This window comes from Pituophis catenifer, unplaced genomic scaffold (genome assembly GCF_029215685.1).
Source record: "Pituophis catenifer annectens isolate HBS135680 unplaced genomic scaffold, rPitCat1.0.hap2 SCAF_12, whole genome shotgun sequence".
NCBI classification, from domain to species: domain Eukaryota; kingdom Metazoa; phylum Chordata; class Lepidosauria; order Squamata; family Colubridae; genus Pituophis; species Pituophis catenifer.
Window position 1 is genome coordinate 20,704,452 of NW_027256892.1, and position 24,735 is coordinate 20,729,186.

The 24,735-nt window shown below is 45.9% G+C and overlaps 1 protein-coding gene across 1 annotated transcript in view; it reads right to left on the bottom strand.

Moving 5' to 3' along the window:
• Positions 1-24,735, bottom strand: part of IGSF9B (immunoglobulin superfamily member 9B) — an 80,015-nt gene that overhangs the window by 9,462 nt on the left and 45,818 nt on the right. Inside the window, exons 13-18 of the mRNA XM_070952319.1 lie at positions 24,282-24,457; positions 22,088-22,314; positions 17,565-17,649; positions 15,573-15,734; positions 14,279-14,324; positions 9,693-11,324 (exon numbers count right to left, since the gene is read on the bottom strand). Coding sequence (XP_070808420.1) covers positions 9,693-11,324; positions 14,279-14,324; positions 15,573-15,734; positions 17,565-17,649; positions 22,088-22,314; positions 24,282-24,457 — 2,328 coding nt within the window. The remainder of the gene's footprint in view (positions 1-9,692; positions 11,325-14,278; positions 14,325-15,572; positions 15,735-17,564; positions 17,650-22,087; positions 22,315-24,281; positions 24,458-24,735) is intronic.

Genomic DNA, 24,735 nt, shown 5'->3' on the forward strand with positions numbered 1-24,735 from the left:
AGAGTTGGGATTACATTCATGGTTTTGCACCCTTGGCTAAACTGGCTGGGCTTTTAGAGATTATATTTGGAAACATCTGGTATAGGGCAGCGATGGCAAACCTTTTCGGCACTGAGTGCCCAAACCAGAACATGTGTGCATGTGCACGCACTGGAAACCTGAAAACCAGCTAGCCAGTGCACACATGCCTGTTTTTTGGGGCGTTTTGGGAGCCAGTTTTGGGGCCAGTTTTAGGCCGTTTTCAGGGCCATTTTTGGCCTGAAAAACAGCCTGTTTTTTGGCTGTTTTTCAGGCCATTTTTTGGTGCTCCAGTGCCTGTGAAGACCAGCTGGCTGGCACGCATGCCGACAGAGAGGGCTCTGCGTGCCACCTCTGGCATACATGCCATATGTTGTGGCCCCGCCCTCTGAGCCTGTCCCATCGGAGGAAGAAAGCTCCGAGCATGAGGAAGAGGAGTCAGCCAGGCCTCCCTCTCCAGGCCCCTCCCCTCTGGCATTGTCTCAGGTGCCGGCCGAGGGAGAGGAGATTAGCAGGGAGACAGGTGGCTCGGATTAGAGTGAAGGAGAAACATCATTCCTGGATGCACGCCTCCGAAGGCGTGATAAACGATTGCAGCAGCTCAGGAGGCGTGCTAGGGATTAGAACTGAATCACTGGACCACACCCCAGAGACTATATAATAGAGGGTAGTGGTCAGTGATCCTTGTGATGAACAAAAGTAAACCTTGGATAGTCACTAAAGCCTCGTCCGGAACTGCTGAGAGAAATATTATTCTGTTTGGACTTTTTGTACGCTAAGTATCTTATCTTTCTGTTTTGTGGAAATAAACGCACTTGGCAGACGGTGTGTAAATCGCTGCCAAGTTGGAGATAAGACCTGGGTGTGTGCCAAAGTGTTTCCTTAACCCTCGGCTGGCTGTGTTTGTGTGTGTGTGTGGACGGGGACAGATCACCATAGGTTCACCATCACAGGTATAGGGTCTCCTGTTTATGCAGGGGGGTTGGGCTAGAAGACCTCCAAGGTCCCTTCCAACTGTTATTCCATTCAAGCTATTTTCTGCTGTGTATCCGTCACCCCGTTTCTGTGCCTCTTCGCCAGCAAAGCTTGGGCACAGCTTGGGACAAAAAAAAAAAAAAAACAGCCAGAAAAGAAAGCATGACTAACTTCTTCTTCTTCTTCTTTCTGGCACAACGGCCTTGAACCATGCTGAAATAAAAAATTCGGCTCATTTGCAAAGGAGGTAACTACTATATCAACCCAAACACTGAACCAAATCTAGCAACTGCATTCCCAATCAGACTAAGCTTGGTTAGATCCAGGGGTGGGTTCTAAATTTTTTTACTACCGGTTCTGTGGGCGTGGCTTATTTTGTGGGCGTGGCTTGATGGTCATGTGACAATTCTTTAGGATTTAGCAGAGGTACTGGTCTACCAGGCTTTTAACTGCTTGCAGAGCTGTACCAGTCTACTCATTTGTTTTTGGAGGCACCGGTCTACTCATTTGTTTTTGGAGGCACCGGTCTACCACCACACTGCCTTTTAACACTGATCAGCTGTAGGGTGGTCCTTTGAAGCCCCACGGCAAGAGTTTAAACAGTTTTTTTCCTTCTAGCCAATCAGCTGGGACTCGGGAGGCAGCAATAGATTGGGGGTGGGCCAAATAAAAGGTAAGAATAACGCGGGGGGGGCAGGGGGTGGGGGGGGCACAGCTCCTGAACAAAGAGAACCGGTTCAGTGACGTCATATCGTCACTGCTACCAGCTCGGCCAAACCGGGCCGAACCGGGAGGAACCCACCACTGGTTAGATCTTCAGAGATGCAGCCTTGTTTGGAAATCCCACTATTCCATTAGTCTATTGTGCATGATTTTTGTCCCAATCCCTCCACCACCACCCCCAAAAAATAAACCCTCCATTACTTGGTTAAACCTCTTGTAGGAACCAGCCATGTATTTTCTTTTCAAGCCAGAAGAAGCTGGAAGGAATGGCGAGAAGTTGCACACTCTTTGACCTCCGAAGAGAGTTTCGGTTGCAGAAGGAAACCAGCCAGGAAGTAACTTCGGAAAGGACAACTTTTCCAATGTTACTGCCTCAAATAGGCAAACCCCTTGGAAAATGTGCAGAGGATACCACCACCACCCTTAGAAAGATCTGCCAGCCACCTCAATCGCCAGGAAGCAGCTACAATTGGAGAAGGACGGTTGCATAGCAATGGGCAAGCTGGACTAATGACAGTTGCTAAAGGAAAGAGCAAGGGGACCACCTGCCCCACCCCGGACAGAGACACACACACACACACATATACCATGAAGTGTTTTGCTACCGCCGTGCCAGCTCCACCACAACCAGCACCCAGCAAGGCAATGAGAGAAGGACAAGCTGAGGGAAGAGCAGAGCACGTTCCCCTTCCCCAGCTTTGCGGGATCAGCACAACTTGGCCTACACAATGGATTTTTTTCACCATGCTGGCAAAAGAGAGAGATGAAGGAGAGGTGGAAGAAGAAGAAGAGAGGAGGGGAGAGGAGGGAGAAAGGCTCACCGTGGCGTGAGAAAAAGAGAGAGAGAGAGAGAGAGAGAAAGAGAGGAGGGAGAAACAGAACGAGGGCAAAACGTAATCAAGGAAGAGGAATCACAAATAAAATATATATATATAAAAAAGAGAGGAGTTAACGAAGCACTCAGACGAGAGAACTGACAATTTCTCCAAGCCAGAGCAAGGGTGAAAGGCATGCAGAGGCCTGATAACAAAGACAGCCTTTAAAGGGGAAAACTGGTTACTTCCAAAAAAAGAGAGAGAGACAGACAGACAAGGATCTTCATACTCCAAAGATAAACACCGGAGTGACAAGGGTTTCAGGGCACATACAAGGTCTTGCCAGCCCAACTTTGGATGCTTTAAAGGCTAGGAGCTGAAGGGCCATCCCGGTTCAGAGACCGATACGCAGGAAGAGAGAGACAGCAGAGGGTGAAATCCAGGGATATCCACCAACTTCCTTTGTGGCTTTGGGGTTTTGATCCATGGGCAGCAGAGAAGCTCAGCTTTTGGTTCAATGCATGCTGGCAGCAAGGAGGGTTGACTTTTGTGGAAAGTTGAAAAAAATGGAACTGACCCCCTCCCCCCAAATTCTGCTTTCTGAGAAGTGCAGCTAAACTTTTACGACGGGTGGCAAACTCAATTTCATTGAGGGCTGCATTAGGGTTGTGTTTCATCGGGGGCGCGTGTGCAGGGTGGGTGTGGCTAGTGTTGGCATGGCCAGCTTGACGTCATTCATGTCGGGGGGTGCCTGTGGTGGCTCGAGTGCTCTGCCAGTGAAAACCGGCTCACAAGCTCCGTTTTCAGCTGGGATGGCCTCCTGTAACCCTCTGCCAGTGAAAACAGAGCCCTCCCAAGGTCTGTTTTCAGCTGGGACGGCCTCCTGCAACCCTCTGCCAGTGAAAACAGAGCCCTCCCAAGGTCCGTTTTTGGCTGGGAAGGCCTCCTGCAACCCTCTGCCAGTGAAAACGGAGCCCTCCCAAGATCTGTTTTTGGCTGGGACGGCCTCCTGCAACCCTCTGCTAGTGAAAACGGAGCCCTCCCAAGATCTGTTTTCGGCTGGGACAGCCTCCTGCAACCCTCTGCCAGTGAAAACGGAGCCTCCCAAGGTCCGTTTTCAGCTGGGATGGCCTCCTACAACCCTCTGCCAGTGAAAACAGAGCCCTCCCAAGGTCCGTTTTCGGCTGGGATGGCCTCCTGCAACCCTCTGCCAGTGAAAACAGAGCCCTCCCAAGGTCCGTTTTTGGCTGGGATGGCCTCCTGCAACCCTCTGCCAGTGAAAACAGAGCCCTCCCAAGGTCCGTTTTCGGCTGGGATGGCCTCCTGCAACCCTCTACCAGTGAAAACAGAGCCCTCCCAAGGTCCGTTTTCGGCTGGGACGGCTTCCTGCAACCCTCTGCCAGTGAAAATGGAGCCCTCCCAAGGTCCGTTTTCAGCTGGGACAGCCTCCTGCAATCCCCTGCCAGTGAAAACAGGGCTCAGGAGGGTCATGTGTGGCCCTCCCGAGCTCTGTTTTTGCTGGCAGAGGCACCGTGGGCCGGTCCTTCACTATTTCCAGAGAGTTCCCACAGGTCAGATCTAAGCATCCTGCAGACCAGATCCGGCCCACGGGCCTTGAGTTTGACATCCCTGCTTTCAGAAATGACAATTTTCTGGCCTTAGGGATGCTTGCTAAAATATTGGTTTTTGAAAGTGCCTGGGCAGTTTCAGCTGAGCTTCCTGTCAGACTGAGAGGCAGGCAAGGACAGGTAGTCCTCGACTTAACAATAGTCCATTTAGTGACCTTTCAAAGTTACAACGGTCCTGAAAAAGTGACTTATAACTTTATTTTTTTTTCACATTTATGATCTTCGTAGCATCCCCATAATCACGTGATCAAAATTTCTGGAGAAAAGGGCTTTTTAAAAAAAAAAAAAAATCCTTAAAAAAAAGAGAGAGAGAGAGATCCAGAAATCTTCCAGGCAATCTTTCCAAAGACTGCCCAAATTGCTTTATATCCCATATGGCCAAAAAGAGAGAGAGAAAAAAATGGATTTGTTTGTGTCCCTCTCTGGCAGAGGAACTGAAGCATTGACATAAATTGTATAAGCTCTCTTGCACTATCTGTTTTATGGTCGCATAAAACAAGAGCTACGGAAAGGAAGACCACGAAGATATTTTTTTACTAGCCTGGTTATAAACCATCCACAATGCCTTCAGCCTCTGACAACTTTACAGAGCCCACTCATAAAAGAACAATTTAGTCTGAGGGGTGGATGTGTGGTTTAATGGGACCTCTTAAATGGATAATGGATAAAGCACGAAACGCAATCTACTTTCCGTCTCTTGTTTAGAAGCACTGATCAATGTTATATAGTACTCCGTGCTTTACCGCTTGCAATATTTCAGTCTTGGGCAGGGGAACATCAGCGGTCAGGACATCACTGGAGGTTTTCAAGAAGAGACTGGAATGGTATAGGACCGTGATGGCAAACCTATGGCATGCATGCCACAGGTGGCACGTGGAGCCATATCTGTGGGCACGCAAGCGTTGCCCTAGCTCAGCTCCCCAGCTTATTTTCGGGCCTTCCGAGTCCACCGGAAGTTGGGAAACGGGCCATTTCTGGCCTCCGGAGGACCTCTGGGGGTGGGTGGGTGGGGAAGACCATTTTCGCCCTATCCAGGCTCATAGAAAGCCCTGGAGCCTGGGGAGGGTAAAAAACGGGCCTATCTGGCCCACTGTGCCATCACGTGACAAAAGTGGGGTGAGCATGGGGGTGTCACAGGCGCATACGGGGGCCAGGGCGCATTGAATTATGAGCATGGGCACACGCGCACGCAACCTCCCTCCCCGCACTGCCCCCGCTTTTGGCACGCAACGGCAAAAAGGTTAGCCATCACTGGTATAGGATCTCCCACCATAGGCAGCGGGTTTGGACTAGACCTTCAATGTCCCTTCCAACCCTATTATTCTATGTTAACAGATTAACAGAGTTGGAAGGGACCTTATGGTCATCTAGTCCAAACCCCCGCCCAATCAGGAGACCCTACACCATTTCTGACAGATGGCAGTCCAGTCTCTTCTGGAAAGCTTCCAGTGATGAAGCTCCCACAACTTCCGAAGGCAACTTTTGTTCCCTGGGTTGATTGTTCTCACTGTTGGAAAATTCCTTCTTATTTCCAGGTTGAATCTCTTCTTGATCAGTTTCCATCCATTATTCCTTATCTGGCCTTCAGGTGCTTTGGAAAATAGCTTGACTCCTTCCTCTCTGGGGCAGCCCCTCAAGTATTGGAAGACTGCTATCCTGTCTCCCCTGGTCCTTCTCTTCACTAGACTAGCCAGGCCCAGTTCCTGCAACCGTTCATCGTGTTTTAGCCTCCATGTTCTACCATGAAAGGCTGATAGTCTAGGATTTCATTCAAGGCCCACTAATACATTTTTAGTGCTTCACGAATGGATGGTTTTCAAGTGGCCATTTTGGGACTCTAAACAGAAAAAAAAAAAGTAGAGTCTTCCCAAAGATGCTTTTCCAAAAAAAGATAACAGGACTTTCGTGGTTTTTTTCTTGAAAAACATTTTGCTTCTCATCCAAGAAGCTTCAGTTCAGACTGAGGTAGACCCATTTCATTCCTTTGAAAGCCAAAGCAAGAAGCATTGACTGTAATAGCCTCTGCATAGTCCTCACAGATTCAATTTTTCTTTTTTTTAAAATTTGATTTATATGCCACCCTTCTCCGGAGACTCAGGGGGGGCTTACAATGCGTTAAGCAATAGCCTTCATACTTTTGTATATACCTGCTTAGTAGAGCTTTCGACACCCCCCCTAAGTGGTGTTCTTTTTTTATACAAAGTCAGCTTATTGCCCCCACAAACTGGGTCCTCAATTTACCTACCTTAGAACTTTCTATTTACTTCAAAGTTCATAAGTGGTCATCCCTGCTTTGCCAATTGGCTTGAAACAAAGAGAGAGGGGGAGGGAGGAAGGGAGGGAGGGAGGGAGGGAGGTGAGCCGTGGTGGCTCAGTGGTTAGAGTGCAGTACTGCAGGCTACTTCTGCTGACTCCCGGCTGCCTGCAATTTGGCAGTTCGAATCTCACCAGGCTCAAGGTTGACTCAGGCTTCCATCCTTCCGAGGTGGGTAAAATGAGGACCCAGATTGTTGGGGGCAAGAGGATGACTCTGTAAACTGCTTAGAGTGGGCTGTAAAGCACTGTGAAGTGGTATATAAGTTTAAATGCTATTGCGAAGGAAGGAAGGAAGGAAGGAAGGAAGGAAGGAAGGAAGGAAGGAAGGAAGGAAGGAAGGAAAGAAGGAAGGAAGGACGGAGGAGGGAGGGAGGGAGGGAGGGAGGAAGGAAGGACTGTGGTGGCACAGTGGTTAGAATGCAGTATTGCAGGCTAACTCTGCCAACTGCCAGCAGTTTGATCCTGACCAACTCAAGTTGACTCAGCCTTCCATCCTTCCGAGGTGGGTAAAATGAGGACCCAGATTGTTGGGGGCAATAGGCTGACTCTTTAAACTGCTTAGAGTGGGCTGTAAAGCACTGTGAAGCAGTATATAAGTCTAAGCTATTGCTATTGTTAACCTGCAGAAGGGGAGAAACCCCAAAGCCACAAAGTTTTGCGTGTGTGATAGTTTGTCCTAGTTTTTGCAATGCCTTATTCCCCTTTAAAGGAAAAGAAAAGGATTTAAAAATAATAATAATAACCAAATCAATCAATAAATAAATGTTATTGGGGGGGAAAGCCCCTCTCACATCCCCTCCCGGACCCCTCACCCCAACCGAATCCCCAAAACCCATCACCATCCTTCCAGACATTGATCACCCTTACCTATTGAGCTGAGGAGTGGCTTGTCTCGACAACACTGCCCAGATAGCTGAGATTAATCAAAAACAAAGCAGTTATCAACATCCGCACGGAGCCAAACTCCACAAGACATCAGCAAGTCAAAAGGGGAAGGGGGAAAAAAAAAACCAAAGGAAAAGCGAGGGAGGAAGGAAACCAAGAGACAAACGAACAAACATTTCTGGAGAAAGTAAGGGGGAGGAAGAAAGGAGAGCTAAAAGTGTAGAGAGCTTCATCATCAATGCAACGGGGGGAATCTAGTACGAAGGTCTTCTCAATGCTATGGACTGGGTCACTCACTGCCAAGTTCCCTCAGGTCACTTCCAACTCTTCTTCCCAAAGGATCCTGGGAACTGTAGTTCCATCGGGAGAAAAATGGCTGACATCATGAAAGAGGATCTGAGGCCATCATTGAAGATGGTGAATTGCCCTCCGTCCTCTAAGGAAAGCCCATTGAAAAATTTATTTGGGAAGCCACCAGTGTGTAGTCCATGTCTACCTCAGGGCTTCTAAAAATTTAACTACAATTCCCATGATTCCCTGGGAGGAGCCATGATCATTAAAGGGACCTGAAAGCAAGTATAATGTTCATGGTGCGGACAAGGGCCAAGGAAACTCTATGTCCTTCAGATATCATTGGACAATATTTCCCTGGAACTAACAGGAGGCCAAAAACCAAAAAGACCTAGAAAGTTCCCACCCTTGCATTAGGGAAAACTCCCATGACTTGGGTGCTGATCTGTGGACTTCAGCCTCCAGAACCTCCTCAGCTAAGGTGGCTTTGCTGAGAATCCTAAAATTCATCAATCTGGAGGTAGGCAGCATCATCAGAAGATGACATTTTTCCTGGTAGTGGACTTTGGTGTGACCTTGGATCCATGAGAAGGTCCATGAGGTCCATCTTTCCCAATCAGAGAGGTGGCTTTCACTGCTTTTTCTCTAGTTGCTTTCAAACACCAAGAGATTGCTCTGTCCTTTTTGTGTACGCACATTTCTCTTCTCCTAATAGTCTGGATCTCCTGAAAGCAGCATCCCCATAATTGTGTTAATGAATTAGGAGCTTCCGGGAACCAGATAGTACAAATGAAATGGCAGAACGGGAAAGAGTTGCAAGGAGAATGAAAGCCAATGCTACACTCGTAGCATTGTAGCTTATGCTCCTGCCAACTTAACAGCGGCAATCCCTGCTTGTTCCCATCACAAGCAGACCACACCTCCCATCCTTTACTTCCCCCTTTCTCTTTCCCCCTCCCCATCCAGATGGCACAATGCCCCACTCATTTACAGAAGGTCCCCGGGATCAAAAGGGAAGAGCAGGGGAATACAACTCCACTACATCAAGAATCAAAACAACAACAAAAAAAAAGCTGCATCAACAAAGAACAACCAAGATGGAAAACAGTACCATCAGACAAAGGAGCAGAGGAGAGGAGGAAGAGACAGAAAGAAAGAACAGTTTGCCTGGTGCAACGCTGGTCCCTGAGAAACCAGCTGCTGGAGAGAAGACCAGCTCCAGTCACCTTTCATGGTCAGGATCCAAGAATGTTGACTTCACCGTTGGATTGGGTTGGGTTGGGGTTCTAAGTTGATGTTGGGTTTTAGGGTTTCCCCTTCTCCTGGCAATTTGTTCAGGGGCTAAAGCCCTGGACAAACCTGGGGGCAAAGCTTGCAGCACCCCTTTTGGAGATGAGGAAGGTAAAAGTGGCTTGGGTAGCTTAGTTGGAATCATGGAGGAAGATCAATCCTATTGGGAGGGGGGAAAAAAGGATGCGAGAAAGGCAAAAACTAGGGTTTCGTGTTCCAGGAAAGTCAACAGCCAGGAATGAGAAAAGCAAAATATCAGTAATTCCTAGAATATATTCACCCAGGTCCCCACAAAACCCCAACCCGCCCTCTCTCCAAAGACTCCTGAATCTGAAATGTTGTTAACTTTGTTCATCTGAGGTGTCAGTCCCCAAGCCAGAAGCAAGCTCTGAATGAGATTTCCAATGGAACGATGGAGGGTGGAAAGAAGTGGGAGTTTCAGGTAACAAAACAATGCAAAACCACAACTAACTCAAAGGTACAGCATTCCGTTGAGCTAACCTGTTGAGTCTGAGCAACAACAGGCACCGGTATTGCCCCAACCAGTGCAAAGTGAACTTGGGGAACTAGTCATCTCCAAAATAAATAAATAAATAAATAAAGGGTGTCTAGATCAACTCTAAGGACTCCATTGATGGTGTTTGGGGAAGGATTTTGGGGGAGGGGTGGGAGTGGGGGAGGTGGGAGGGAAAGAAGGGCTTGGTAAAAAAAGGAAGGCAAGCAAATTCCACTTGTGCGTGCACACCCTTACCCTGAACTGGTTGTTGGTGTCAGCTCTGGCCTATGGGTTTCCTCCCCAGTCCTCCTTGGCGAGGAGATCTGTCCAAAGACGTCCATGGATTCCATGGGCATGGAGGGGCAATGAGAAGGAGGAAAGCCGGTGGCCAAAGAAGTGAAGGCCATCGTTGGTCGGAAGCTGGGACTCCCTCCGCGACTGCTCTGGGCGGGAGAACCGGTGGAGGGCGTCGACTTGCGTGAGAAGCTGACTGCGGCTGGGGGCTGCAGGGTGATCTCCGATATCTCTGCCTGCTGGATGAAGCCGGGTCGTGGTCTGGCACGGGCCGTCAGCTCTGGGGAGCTGGTGCGGGAACTGAGGGGGCTTTGAGTCAGGGGTGAAAGCCTTGACGGTTGCAACACCACCTGATGTAAACTGGGCTCCACCCTCCTGGCTTGCCGAGGGCTTGGCCGAGGTCTCGGTTGTGGGTCGTACCACCTTGTGTCTAGGCCAAATGTGCTTGTGCTGCTGTGGCTAACTGGCTCGGACGGCCCGTGGTAAGGCAACACCGGTATTCCCATGCCTTGACTGGTATGTCTTAGCTGCCCTTGGCTCACCATTGGTTGCATAGGTTTGTCCTGCCATTTGGGGGTGGTGGATGTGGTGGGCATCATGGAAGGTTGGCTCCTGCTGGGTGACTTGCCAGCCCAACTCTTGGGTGCCTCCAGAGCCAGAATGCCAGGGTAGGATGCAGGAACCTGAAGGGAGGAAGGCGGAGGTCCCCTCGGAAGACTGGCCTGGGGCTGCATGCTCTCGGACATTTCGCACGGATGGAGCTGGTGAGGAAAGAGGATGGGCGAGGACTCCAGGCCGCTGAAAGGGAACTCAGCCCTGCCCCATGGTTCAGGGGACCGGCCTCCCGTTGGAGTCTGAGTCAGGGGCAGTGTGCTGTTAGAAGCATTTTCTCCGTTCTCTTCAGGGATGGTAGGGTGCCCAAAAGGTCCTTCTGGATGCAGGGGAGGGGAGGACATGACGGAGCTGAGAGGGCTCACCTCTGGCATGTAGAATGGTGGAGGGTCCATTTCTCCAGGGCTGCTGCTGCTGAGGTAACCATAATATAGGCCATGGTGGAATGGCCGGGGGCCCGGGGGCCGGGCCTGACCAGTGGCTTGAAGGGCCCCTGTTCCCTCCAGACCCCGATGGAATCTGGGACTGTATGCTGGTGGCTGCAGATAAGACTCCTGGCTGGAAGAAAGAGGCGTCAACTGAGACTTGAGGGCCACAACGGAAGGAGGCATCACAAGGTCATCATTTTCTTCATCCGATTGGCGGAACTCGGGGTACATGTCTGTTTCCTCGACAAAAGGAAAGCCTTCGATCCGACGGGACTTGAGCGAGGGCTCCATCTCTGAAGGGTCCATGACAAAGCGGCCATCTGGCCCACGGCTGATGAGCTCAATGGGAGTGGTGGCCTCAGCTTCAGCTTCAGCTTTGGAAACACTGTATTTCTTGCTGCTGATAGCCCGTTTGGTCCTCTTGTAAAGAGACAGCTCTTTCTCCTTGCTAGGGCTGAGCATGCGCTTGCCAGATGGACCTTGGTCATCGGAGGACTCGGAAGGGGGCCGTAGAGTACGGATGCTCTCAGGACTCACCTTGCCAGAAGACAGCCTAGGAAGGAGGAATGGAAGAAAGAGGGAAAGCTCTCGGAGGAGTTACAGCACCACCTGAAAAATATCTCAACAAACTTCAGGACATGAGAATAAGGCTGTAGAAATCATTCAGAGAGGAGCTCCAAGCAAAGAGTTTATCAAGGTTATATATGACTTTAGGGCACTCTTTCCCAATCTCGTCAACTTTAAGATGGATGGACTTCAACGCCCACAAATTCCACAGCCAACCAACTAGGGAAATAGTACTTTAGGACAATTCAAAGCACTGAGACAATAATGTTTTTTCTTTCTACAGTAGTGGCCAAAATTGTGGAAACTTTTTGGGAAAAGTGTATTTTCTAAAAATAACTAATAACACCATTTTTTTTTTTGAGTAGTACCATAAAATTATATATCAATGGAAAGATAATTTAATCAAGAATGTAATGCAATAATTTTTAGGAAGGATTTGCTATGAGAATAGCAGTTGCAGTATAAAGAAGAAAAGTGAAATTACGTAGAGAAAACGAGATATAAAAAAATGATCACCATAGCAAAAATGAGATATACAAAAATGATCACCATGTCAGTTAATACTTAGTTGGGTAACCTTTAGCATGAATTATAGCCTTACAATGTCTTCCCATGGAGTGAACTAAGTCTTTGAGTTCTGCAGCTGTTATCATGTGAAACCAAGATTGAATGATGGCTTCTATTAACTGGGTTTTATTGCTGGGTCGCTTCTGACTAACAAGTTTCTTTAGTCGGCTCCATAGATTTTCCAATTGGGTTAAAGTCTGGGCTATTCCCAGGCCATTCCAGCAGTGGTGTTATTAGCCATCAAACCTCAAAAATATACTTTTCCCAAAAGGTTTCCATAATTTTAGCCACTACTGTAATGTTTGACTTGGCATTTTGAGGTGAGCTTTCTCAGGTCATTTGTATATACTCTGTACACAACAATGCACACATATACACTTTTCTGAGGAGAACCAAGGCTAACAATTTTCCTCAGCTTTGTTATGGGAGTCAACAAAACCACAAGTTATTTTTTCTCCAAGCAGTAATGGACTTCTTAAAATATACTTCTGAGAGGATTACAAAGCCAAGGAACAACTGGGCTGTGAAGATGTTTTTCCAAATTATAACCTGAATGTCAGACTTTGAAGGCAAACTCATTAAAGCACCACGGACTTCAACAATAAGCACAATAACAAGATCTAACTAAGATCTATTTTCTCTTGAAGGCCTTAGGACTATAGGACCAGCTCCTCTGTGCAACTGTTTTCTGTGAGCCATGGTGGCGTAGTGGTTAGAGTGCAGTACTGCAGGCTACTTCTGCTGACTGCCGGCTGCCTCTAAATTGGCAATTCAAATCTCACCAGGCTCAAGGTTGACTCAGTCTTCCATCCTTCTGAGGTTGGTAAAATGAGGACCCAGATTGTTGGGAGCCATATGCTGACTCTGTAAACCACTTAGAGAGGGCTGAAAAGCACTGTGAAGTGATATATAAATCTAAGTGCTATTGCTATTTTCCTTCCTTCCTTCCTTCCTTCCTTCCTTCCTTCCTTCCTTCCTTCCTTCCTTCCTTCCTTCCTTCCCAGTGGTCAGAATGCAGCATTGCAGGCTAATTCTGCCCACTGTCAGCAGTTCAATCCTGACTGGTTCAAGGTTGACTCAGTCTTCCATCCTTCTGAGGTCGGTAAAATGAGGACCCAAATTGTTGGGGGCCATATGCTGACTCTGTAAACCACTTAGAGAGGGCTGAAAAGCACTGTGAAGCGGTATATAAATCTAAGTGCTATTGCTATTTTCCTTCCTTCCTTCCTTCCTTCCTTCCTTCCTTCCTTCCTTCCTTCCTTCCCAGTGGTTAGAATGCAGCATTGCAGGCTAATTCTGCCAATTGCCAGGAGTTCGATCCTGACCAGCTCAAGGTTGACTCAGCCTTCCATCCTTCTGAGGTGGGTAAAATGAGGACCCAGATTGTTGGGGACAAGAGGCTGACTCTGTAAAACTGCTTAGAGAGGGCTGTAAAGCACTGTGAAGCAGTGTATAAGTCTAAGTGCTATTGCTATTGCTATGTACAATGAGTTGCTTGAGATGAAGCACTGAAATGTCCTGCACCCCTAAGAGCAGCGGTGGCGCAGTGGTTAGAGTGCAATACTGCAGGCCATTTCTGCTCATCACCGGCTGCCAGCAGTTTGGCAGATCAAATCTCACCAGGCCCAAGGTTGACTCAGCCTTCCATCCTTCCGAGGTGGGTAAAATGAGGATCCAAATTGTTGGGGGCAATATGTTGACTCTGCAAACCGCTTAGAGAGGGCTGGAAAGCACTGTGAAGCACTATATAAGTCTAAGTCTTTCTTTCCTTCCTTCCTTCCTTCCTTCCTTCCTTCCTTCCTTCCTTCCTTCCTTCCTTCCTTCCTTCCTTCTTTCCTTCCTTCCTTCCTTCCTTCCTTCCTTCCTTCCTTCCTTCCTTCCCTCCCTCCCTCCCTCCCTCCTTCCCAGTGGTTAGAATGCAGTATTGTAAACTAACTCTGCTGACTGCCAGCGGTTTGATCCTGACTGGCTCAAGGTTGACTCAGCCTTCCATCCTTCGGAGGTTGGTAGAATGAGGACCCAGATCGTTGGGGGCGATATGCTGACTCTGCAAACCACTTAGAGAGGGCTGGAAAGCACTGGAAAGCGGTATATAAATGTAAGTGCTATTGCTATTCCTATTTCCAGACATGAGAAACAATCCCTGACTTCGCTACAATTGGAGCTCTGAAACGCTCAACTAAAGCCAATCATCTCCTGTTTCTTTTGCCTCCCCAGGGTTACAGATCCTGTATGATTGTCTAGAAGATCTTTATGTGGGACCTTAAGGTGTTAGGAGAAAATCAAGCTGGAGAAGATTGACATCAGCAGTGCCCCTTTTGGCTAACCGTCCATCGAATTATAGCTTCTGTGCTCACAATGCAAAATACTTACGGAGACTCTAGACTCTTCCTGCAGTGGGTAATAGAGAGAGGAGGGTCTACAAAGCAATAGAAAAGGAGAAAGTGGGAAACAGACCATTATAGATCCATGAATGAGAAACTAGGTTCCTTAAATAGTCAACTCTGAACTTTGTGCTTAAGGTAGGGGGAAAAAATGAAACTTTAGTTTTGGGCTTTACCAGTTAGATCAGTGATGAATCCAAATTTTGTTATTACCAGTTCTGTGGGCATGACTTTGTGGGCGTGGTGTGGTGGGTGTGGCTTGGTGGGTGTGGCAGGGGAAGGATACTGCAAAATCTCCATTCCCACCTAATCCAGGGGAAGGATACTGCAAAATCTCCACTCCCACCCCACTCCTGGGGAACGATACTGCAAATTCCCCATTCCCACCCCACTCGGGGCCAGCCAGAGGTGGTATTTGCCGGTTCTCCGAACTACTTAAAATTTCCGCTACCGGTTCTCCAAACCTGTCAGAACCTTCTGGATTTCACCCCTGAGTTAGATAGATTTGTTGTTCTAGAAATGGCTAATTTACACTATTATGTAAAAGTAAAAAGTTGAGGTTTGATGTTATTCTACTGCACCAACGGAAGTTGGAAGTCAACTCGTTTTCTTTCTTTTGCCCTACTTTTCTGCACTTTTCCTTTCCCCTTCCCTCTCCCCGTCACATTTATTTAGAGATGTCATATTGGCACATCTGGGGAAACCCAAATCTGAAAGCTTCCAGGGTTTCCCCACACCAAAGGAAAATCCAAGTCCTTGCCCAACACCCACAAGTCCATCACATGGTCCAATTACAGCATGGTCCAAACTGGACAGGCCTCCTAGTTCCATCCTCCCAGGTGCAGGGCAAGACAGCCTTGACTCCCTGAGAAAGGAATGTTATTATGACTACCTATCACCCATGCTCCATACAATCCTCCCTTCCAGTTTCCCACAGCAGTAAATGTGGCAGGCCTGAAGGCCTAGATGTAAAAGATGGCTTCCAGAGACCTTTCACAGGCCTACAGGTTCGGCCTTCCACAACAGTCCCAGTTTCTAATTGCCCACCCCTGACACAGCTCCTTAAAAGTCAGTGATTCATTGCTTAACATTAGGATCCGATGGACTTTGGAAAAAGAGATGCATCAGAGACCAGGAATCTGAACATCTGGATTTGAACTTACATTCTCTTCCCTGAAAGACAAATGCCTGGAATATTCTTGGATGCCTTCCTTCCTCTCCCCTTTTCCAAGCCTGCCTACCTTCACCTGATCGCCAAAAAGGATCAGCAGGAAAGTCCTCACCTTTTTTGCGTTTGAGCTTCCGTTTGCGTTGCTTGTTGACAAAGCAGGCCGCCAACGTGCTGAAAAGAATGGCGGCAGCGAGGAAACAAATCGTAGCAACAATGCCCGCCAACACCGGACGCGCCAATCCTTCGTCAGTCAGCTCTGGCTGCGGAAATATGTCTGGGTAGAAAAGAAGATAGGAGACGTGGGTAGAATTAAGGTTTGGAGATGCGTACAGGAATACCTGTAGAGGGACGCGTTAGCTCAGTGGCTAAGATGCTGAGCTTGTCGATCGAAAGGTCGGCAGTTCAGAGGTTCGAATCCCTAGTGCCGCGTAATGGGGTGAGCTCCCGTTACTTGTCCCAGCTTCTGCCAACCTAGCAGTTCGAAAGCACGTAAAAAATGCAAGTAGAAAAATAGGGACCACCTTTGGTGGGAAGATAACAGCATTCTGTGTGTCTTTGGCATTTAGTCATGCCGGCCACATGACCATGGAGACGTCTTCGGACAGCGCTGGCTCTTCGGCTTTGAAATGGAGATGAGCACTGCCCCCTAGAGTCGGGAATGACTAGCACATATGTGCAAGGGGAAACCTTTACCTTTTACCATATTATTGGAATACGTAACAGCTCTTCTATATGAGGCAGTTTGGGAAATCAAACTCTACAGGACGGTTAAAATGACGTTTTTTAAGATTGGTTTATAATAACAGAATCTTACAAATTTGATTGTGCTGTCCTACTTCCCACCCCACCCGACTTATACTCCAATGAATCAGCGGATGTCTATCTGAGCCTCTTCCAAATGTTATCTCTCTTCTCCAGACATAAAAAAGGATGTTATTATTTTCATTTAAAAAATTATTATGACGGTTCTTTTCTTCATGATAAACAAGCTTATCAAGAATGAGTCACAGAATATTTATATATTGATACATTTGAAACAGGGGTGGGTTCTAATTTTTTTTACTACCGGTTCTGTGGGCGTGGCTTATTTTGTGGGCGTGGCTTGATGGTCATGTGACAGTTATTTAGGATTTAGCAGAGGTACTGGTCTACCAGGCTTTTAACTGCTTGGAGAGCTGTACCAATCTACCCATTTATTTTTGCAGGCACTGATCTACTCATGTATTTTTGCAGGCACTGATCATCTCATGTATTTTTGCAGGCACTGATCTACTCATGTATTTTTGCAGGCACTGGTCTACCCATTTATTTTTGCAGGCACTGATCTACTCATGTATTTTTGCAGGCACTGGTCTACTCATTTGTTTTCTTTTAACACTGATCAGCTGTAGGGCGGCCCTTTGAAGCCCCTCCCCAAAAAATGTGGTGTTATTAGCTAGTTTTAGAAAATTCACTTTTCCCCAAAGGTTTCCACAATTTTGGCCACTACTGTAGAAAGAAAAAACATTATTGTCTCAGTGCTTTGAATCGTCCTAAAGTACTATTTCCCTAGTTGGTTGGCTGTGGAATTTGTGGGTGTTGAAGTCCATCCATCTTAAAGTTGACGAGATTGGGAAAGAGTGCCCTAAAGTCATATATAACCTTGATAAACTCTTTGCTTGGAGCTCCTCTCTGAATGATTTCTACAGCCTTATTCTCATGTCCTGATGTTTGTTGAGATATTTTTCAGGTGGTGCTGTAACTCCTCCGAGAGCTTTCCCTCTTTCTTCCATTCCTCCATACCATTTTATGGTACTACTCCAAAAGAAAGTGGTGTTATTAGCTAGTTTTAGAAAATGCACTTTTCTCAAAAGGTTTTCCACAATTTTGGCTACTACTATATAAGTTTTTCATGAATTTCTGGGCATAATGGGAGTTGAAGTCCACCTCTCTTAAAGTGATCAAGTTTGAGAAACACTGCTCTAAACTGAATAATATTTTTAATCTTTGGGGGAATCCTCACAACAGGATTCCCTGGTCCTAGAGCTGATTGAGAAGATCTCAGAACTGGGTTAGATTCAGAGGCTAAACGCTTGCCTGCCAAGACAAGCATAGCATTGCTTACCTGTGCTGGAGACTCCAGCAATATTGCTGGGTTCGCTAATTAGACCTTGCATGACAGCCAAAATTCGGAACTCATACCACGTGTCCTACAACATGAAACACACAGGTGTCATTAGTCTCAATCACGTTGATGGAAACCAATATCATCATTATTCAAGGTAACAAGTGATTCCCTACCGGGGAAGGGGTGGGAGAGGGAGATGGCAAAAATATTCCTTAGAACCAGACTTGAGTTCAGCTACTTGTATTAAGTAGAACTAATTCTTATTCCACTGGCCACCCTTTGAATGTGTTGGCACTGGAAAGCTAAAAGTTCCCCAACAGTAGGACGCAAGACAATCCTTTGGAGAATTCCAAGATGGATAGAAGATAGCATTTGCAGGTCAGGATTGAAATGTGGGATCCTTTCTGGGCATTTATATCTCGGAGGACCTCTCATGGACTATGAATGCTGACATGCTTGCGAAGAAGGCACAGAAGAGGCTGTACTTCCTGAGACTGCTCAGGAAGATAAATCTATCTCAGCATCTACTTCTGTCCTACTATCGCAGCACCATTGAGAATGTCCTGACATACGGCATTCTTGCATGGTATGGGAGCAGCTCTGAGTGGACATAAAAGCTCTACAGAGAATTATTAAAACTGCCCAGAATATCATCGGGCTCCAGCTACCAGCCCTGGACGACATCTTCGAATCTCGCTGTTTGAAGAAGTTGCATAACATTCTCAGAGACTCTTCCCATCCTGCTTACAATCTTTTTGGACTGTTGCCTTCTGGCAGAAAATACAGAACAATTAAAACTCGGACCACACGTCTTCTGAATAGTTTATATCCCAGAGTTATAATTGCACTCAACAATGAACTAAAAGGCCACCATCAGTGAGCTGTTGGACAGCATTACTTGGTCTGCTGTGTGGATGCTTAGGTGGTTTAGGGGTGGGGAAATTTTGGTGGGTGGGGGTGTGACTGAGGATTGTCATGTGTGTTGGGCTTGGTCTCTGCGTGTTATGTGAATTTTGTTCTATGGGTATACTGTATATAAACATACAATGACAATAAACTTTACAATTACAATTGGTGCTCTCTGAGCTTGGTTGTTTTCTTGAAAACATTTCATTACCAATTGAGGTGACACCATCAGGTAACGTCGCCGCTACCAATTCGCCCGAACCAGATCGAACCAACTGAATACCACCACTGATGCTACTCACATTCCGTCAAGTGTTTTCTTTTTTAATCTGAATTAGATAAACTTGGTTATTATTATTTTGTCACCTTGTTTGATAACAACACTGAATATATCACTTGGTTTGGTAATGAATCATCTGCAAGAAAACCACCAAGCTTAGAGACCACCAAGGACCCCACAATTCTGGGTCCAAGGAGCAAATGCAGCATCCATGGGCTATTAACTTTGTAGCAAAACCAGACAACCCATTTTCCAAAGCTAGGACCTCTGACAATCTGGCAAGCCTAGCATGAAGCTTCCTACAGCTCAGCTGCACTCCTCTATGTTCCTATATGAAAACAAGTCCTACTAACTTAATAGATTTGCTTTTGAACAGTGTTGCAATAAAGGTTTTTTCCCTATAGATCCATTCAAACAAGCATTCATGCGAGTTGATTATTTATGAATCCACATCCTGATTTATTTTATAATGGGATTTACACCCTGACCTTCTGCCTTGAAAAGAATCCCGTAGGGTAGCTTCTACCATGAAATAGAGATGATGGACCATCCCCGACATAATCATAAAAGATAACAGCAGCCCAGATAAATTCAACAAAAGCACAAGTCAAATCCAGGTAGAATCAAGAGGACTTAATACCAAGGGCCTCACAAGATTAAATAAAATTTAAAACAGGGAAGCAGGAACATCAAAAGAGAAATGAGATAACATTTCCTTACAGATAACGTCTATTTTATTTCAGGTTTTTCTTTTTCTTTGCTTTTACTTTTTACTTTTTCCTAGTCGTTGTATTAAATCTCACCTTTTGAATTCTCACTTCAAACCTTACTTCAGTGTGAATCTTATGCAACACCAGCAATACAATTATTTTTCTTTTTTTAAAAAAAATTAATTAACGTGAATTAATTTGGGGGTTAACTCAAATACTTTGGCCACCTAATGAGAAGGAAGGACTCACTGGAGAAGAGCCTAATGCTGGGAACGATTGAGGGCAAAAGAAGAATGGGACAACAGAGAACGAGGTGGCTGGATGGAGTCACTGAAGCAGTCGGCGTGATCTTAAATGGACTCCAGAGGATGGTAGAGGACAGGAAGGCCTGGAGGAACGTTGTCCATGGGGTTGCAATGGGTCAGACACAACTTCGCAACTAACAACAACAAAATTTGGGGGTTATAGTGCAATGTAACTAATTATATGTATATATTCTATCCCTTTCCACTTTTTTCTGTTCTATTTTTGCTGAACTGATCAAAATGTAAAACATTTGTGGGGGGGGATATATTATTTAAGCCAAATAGTTTAACTGTTTTGGAACTTTTAATGCCATCAACTTGGAATGTGAGGTATAGACATAGCCCTTATTTATTTATTTATTTATTTATTTATTTATTTATTTATTTATTTATTTATTTATTTATTTATTATTGAATTTCTATACCGCCCTACTCCCGAAGGACTCAGGGCGGTGCACAGCCATGAAATAAAACACATAAATATACAAAATTTAAAATCAAATAAAATAGATTAAATAAATTTGGCTGAATTAATACCCATAATTTAAAAATACCCATATTTTAAAATCCATTAAAATTTAGAATTTACACTTAAAAGGGAGAAGATTTAGGCGAGGCCAGCTTGATGAAATAAAAGCGTCTTCAACTCGCGGCGGAAGGTGCGCAGATCCGGAATCCTCCATATCTCTGGGGGGAGCTCATTCCAGATCGTCGGTGCCCCCACAGAGAAGGCTCTCCCCCTAGGGGCCGACAGCCGACATTGTTTGGCCGACGGCACCTGGAGGAGCCCCTCTCTGTGGGAGCGTACTGGTCGGTGGGAGGCTGATGATGGTAGTAGGCGGTCCCATAAGTAACCAGGTCCCAAGCCATGGAGCGCTTTAAAGGTGGTAACCAGAACCTTGAAGCGCACCCGGAAGACCACCGGGAGCCAGTGCAGCTCGCGCAGGAGAGGTGTTACATGGGAGCTCCATGTTGCTCCCATAACCACCCGCGCGGCCGCACTCTGCGCCAGTTGGAGCCTCCGGGTGCACCTCAAGGGGAGCCCCATGTAGAGAGCATTACAATAGTAGACTTAGACTTATATACCACTTCACAGTGCTTTACAGATCTCTCTAAACAGTTTACAATCCAGCCTATTGCCCCCAACAATCTGGATCCTCATTTTACTGAATTTGGAAGGATGAAAGGCTGAGTCAACCATGAGCCAGTCAGGTTCGAACTCCAGGCTACAGGCAGAGTTTTCCCGCAATACTGCATTCTAACCACAGCGCCACCGTGTGTTGTGGCCCGCCAGTGGCCTGCGCGGATTGTTGCTGATCCTGACGATAAGGAGGCTGGTGTGGTACTGCGCCAGCAGCCTGTGTAGCCGGCGCTTGAGTCGGACAGCGAGGAGGCTGAAGAAGATGTGGTGCCAGAGGCGGGGATTCAGTCAGGGCCTTCAGAACCTCCAGAGGCTCCTTCAAGTGAAGAGGATGAAGAGGAGGAGCCTCTTCTCAATGCACGGGCACACAGAGCTGCCAAAAGGCAGGAGTGGTTCCTCAGGAGGAGGTCTCCTCGAGAGTAAGGCTTGGGGCTAATTGGCCACGCCCTTAGCCTATTTAAGAAACAATGCAGCTTGTAACAAGCTGCAGGAAACAACTTTAGTTCACTAATCATCGCGTTGGGATTTTCTCTGCAACCTTGATTCTGGGCTTTCTGCCAACTCCAGTAAGACTCTGACTATCTTATCTGTGGAATTCTGGCAGGCTGTTAAGAACGCTTATTAATAGCCGGCATTTGCTAAAACTGTGTTATTTGAGTACACTAAGTTTTATTTATTTATTTATTTTATTTATTCAAATTTCTATACCGCCCTTCTCCTTTCGGACTCAGGGCGGTGAACAGCCAAGATAAAAACATCTATACAAAACATCACAGTTTAAAAATAAAGTTAAAATAATTTATAATTTGGCCCATAATTTAAAACTTGTCAATTAAAATCAATATTAAAATTTTAAAAACTAACCCTAAAATCAAGACAGACCGGCTAACTGGAAAAAATGAGTTTTTAGGGCCCGACGAAAAATCCGAAGGTCGGAGATCACTCGTATCTCTGGGGGTAGATTGTTCCATAGGGTTTCCATTTTGTTCAGAGTTTGCGTGTGCTGTGTTCTTTGAGATCCATAGCTGGGGCAGAACACTGTGACGCCACAGATATCACATCAAGCAATTATGTTTGTCCTGTTCCATCAAGTCATACAACATTGCTTTGACAATAAGACTAGTGTCCAAAGGATGGAGAAAAAAGTCACTCACCATTTTTCCAGAGTTTCCACCTACCTGAGTCAAATCCTTGGCAAAAAAGTCAGTGTCGCTCCCTAAGATGGCATCATCCAAAATCTCCCATCTTTCTCCAACCCGAAATTCCATGATATACCGGTCAATCGGGAAACTGTGATTGGCTGGAGGGAGCCATGAGAGGAGAACACCTTGCTGAGTCCGGTTAGCTGTTAGGCACCTTGGTGGAGTAACCAGCACCAGAGGTTCTGGTGTTGTGACAGGGAATGCTAAAGATATTGGTTTTTAATTAAAAAACAAAAGGAAAAAGAGAAGAGGAAAAAAGTAAATAACCAGGATAGGAAAAGACTGCATTAATTTGCACGAACGTCTAGTTCTAGAGGACATTTATTTTTTATTTATTTATTTTGTCGAGTACATATTAGATAATAATATATAAGTATAAACATGAAATGAATACATAAAATGAGTACAATTAAAGGGAACATTAGGACAGGGATGGAAGGCGTGCTGGTGCTCTTATGCACGCCCCTTACAGACCTCTTAGGAATGGGGTGAGGTCAACAGTAGACAGTTTTAGGTTAAGGTTTTGGGGTTTTGGGGATGAGACCACAGAGTCTGGTAGTGCATCCCAGGCATTAACCACTCTGTTACTGAAGTCATATTTTCTGCAGTCGAGTTTGGAGCGGTTCACTTTAAGTTTGTATCTATTGTGTGCTCGTGTATTGTTGTGGCTGAAGTTGTGATTTGCCAATGTAATTGGCCACTATTATTTAAATCTTCTCATCGTTCCTATCACCCATCTCCTCCCACTTATGACTATATATATATATATATATATTTAATTTGATTTATATGCCGCCCTTCTCCGGAGACTCAGGGCGGCTTACAATGCGTTAAGCAATAGCCTTCATACTTTTGTATATTTTTATACAAAGTCAGCTTATTGCCCCCACAAACTGGGTCCTCAATTTACCTACCTTAGAAAGGATGGAAGGCTGAGTCAACCTTGAGCCTGGTGAGATTCGATCTTACTTTAATTGCAGACAGCTGGTGTTAAATTACAGTGCTTAGTCTGTTGAGCTATCCAGGCTCCTGTATGTTACATATGACTGTAATTTGTTGCTGTATCCTTACGATTTATATTGATTGTTTCGTAGTATGATTCGATTGCTTATTTGTACCCTATGACTATCATTGTACCTTATGTACCTTATGATTCTTGACGAATGTATCTTGTCTTTTTATGTACACTGAGAGCATAGGCACCAAAGACAAATTCCTTGTGTGTCCAATCACACTTGGCCAATAAAAAATTCTATTATTATTATTATTATCTAAATAGATCTTTCTCTTTGGTTTCCTGTAAAATTGAACAATTTCTGAGCCAAAATGTCTATGGAGATTTTCCGTCATCCAAGTCATGGTTGTCCCAAAGGTGCTTTTTCAAGAGGCAACTGGACTTCCTTCGTTTTTCCTTGAAGACATTTTTCTTCTCATATAGGCAGATAGGACAGTGCTCCAGAGGGTCAACGTCATTGCCCAGAGGATCATGGGTTGCCCTTTCCCCTCTTTGGAAAAGCTTTATAGCTCCCGCTGCCTTAAGAAAGTTCAAAACGTTCTTAAAAGTCCATCTCATCCTGGGCACCCTTTTTTTTTTTTTTTTTGAACTATTACCATCTGGTAGACGGTACAGGACAATAAAAACAAGGACAAATAGGCGGAAAAACAGATTCTATCCCAGGGCAGTAACTATATTGAACTCTACTGTATAGTGCAATACAGTGGTGAAATCCAATTTTTTTTTACTACCGGTTCAGGTTATTTCCTGATTAAAACCAGGAAGTAACGACGACCGGGCGGGTGGGCAGAGCCTCGCGCTGCCATCGCTACCAGTTCTCCAAACCACCGGTCACCATCACTACCGGTTCGGCTAAACCGGTCTGAACCGGAAGCATTTCACCCCTGTTCTGAATCATACCTATCCAGCCCTACCAGGAGTGGTCCAAATGTTTTCCAGAAATTAATTGTTCATTCCAAAAGAACACAATGTCCGGAATACCATGTGAAGCCTCCAGTTTTGGAATATTACTTTCTGGAAAACTCCTGGCTTTCCTGATGCCCAGAATTGGAAATGAAATGGAACAGTAGACTTTGCACATAAGTCTACCTAGAACTTTGCTGAATGGGTACGAGAAAAGAAGGATAGTGGAAAGCATCCATCTCCAGGACTCACCTAAAGTATTTACGGTGACCACCTCACTGAAGGAGCTTGTGCCCAGCTTATTTTGGGCCAAGACACTGAACTGGTAGGCAGTCTCTGGTTCTAGGTTATCCACAAGCAACCAACTGGGACCAGCCGGTACTGGAAGGGAGAGCCAATCATGAGGTCCGAACTGTGCCCTCTTCATCCTAGAGAGAGAGATAGAAAAGACCATCCAAAGAGCAGGTTCTTCAGAAAGGAAGAATCGCAGAGAAAAAAAAAGAAAGAAGGAGAAAGCAGGAGAAAGAGATGGAGAAGGGACCATAAAGGAAAAGCAGAGATAATTTCTTCCTGAACAACGGGCTTGTTTGGGGATTGGTTCTGATGCCAGGATCCTATTTAATCTCTCTCATACGCATACGCAAACAGAGAGAGACACAACACACACACTTTAAGAAATTGCACCAGTCATCTAAATTCCATATGG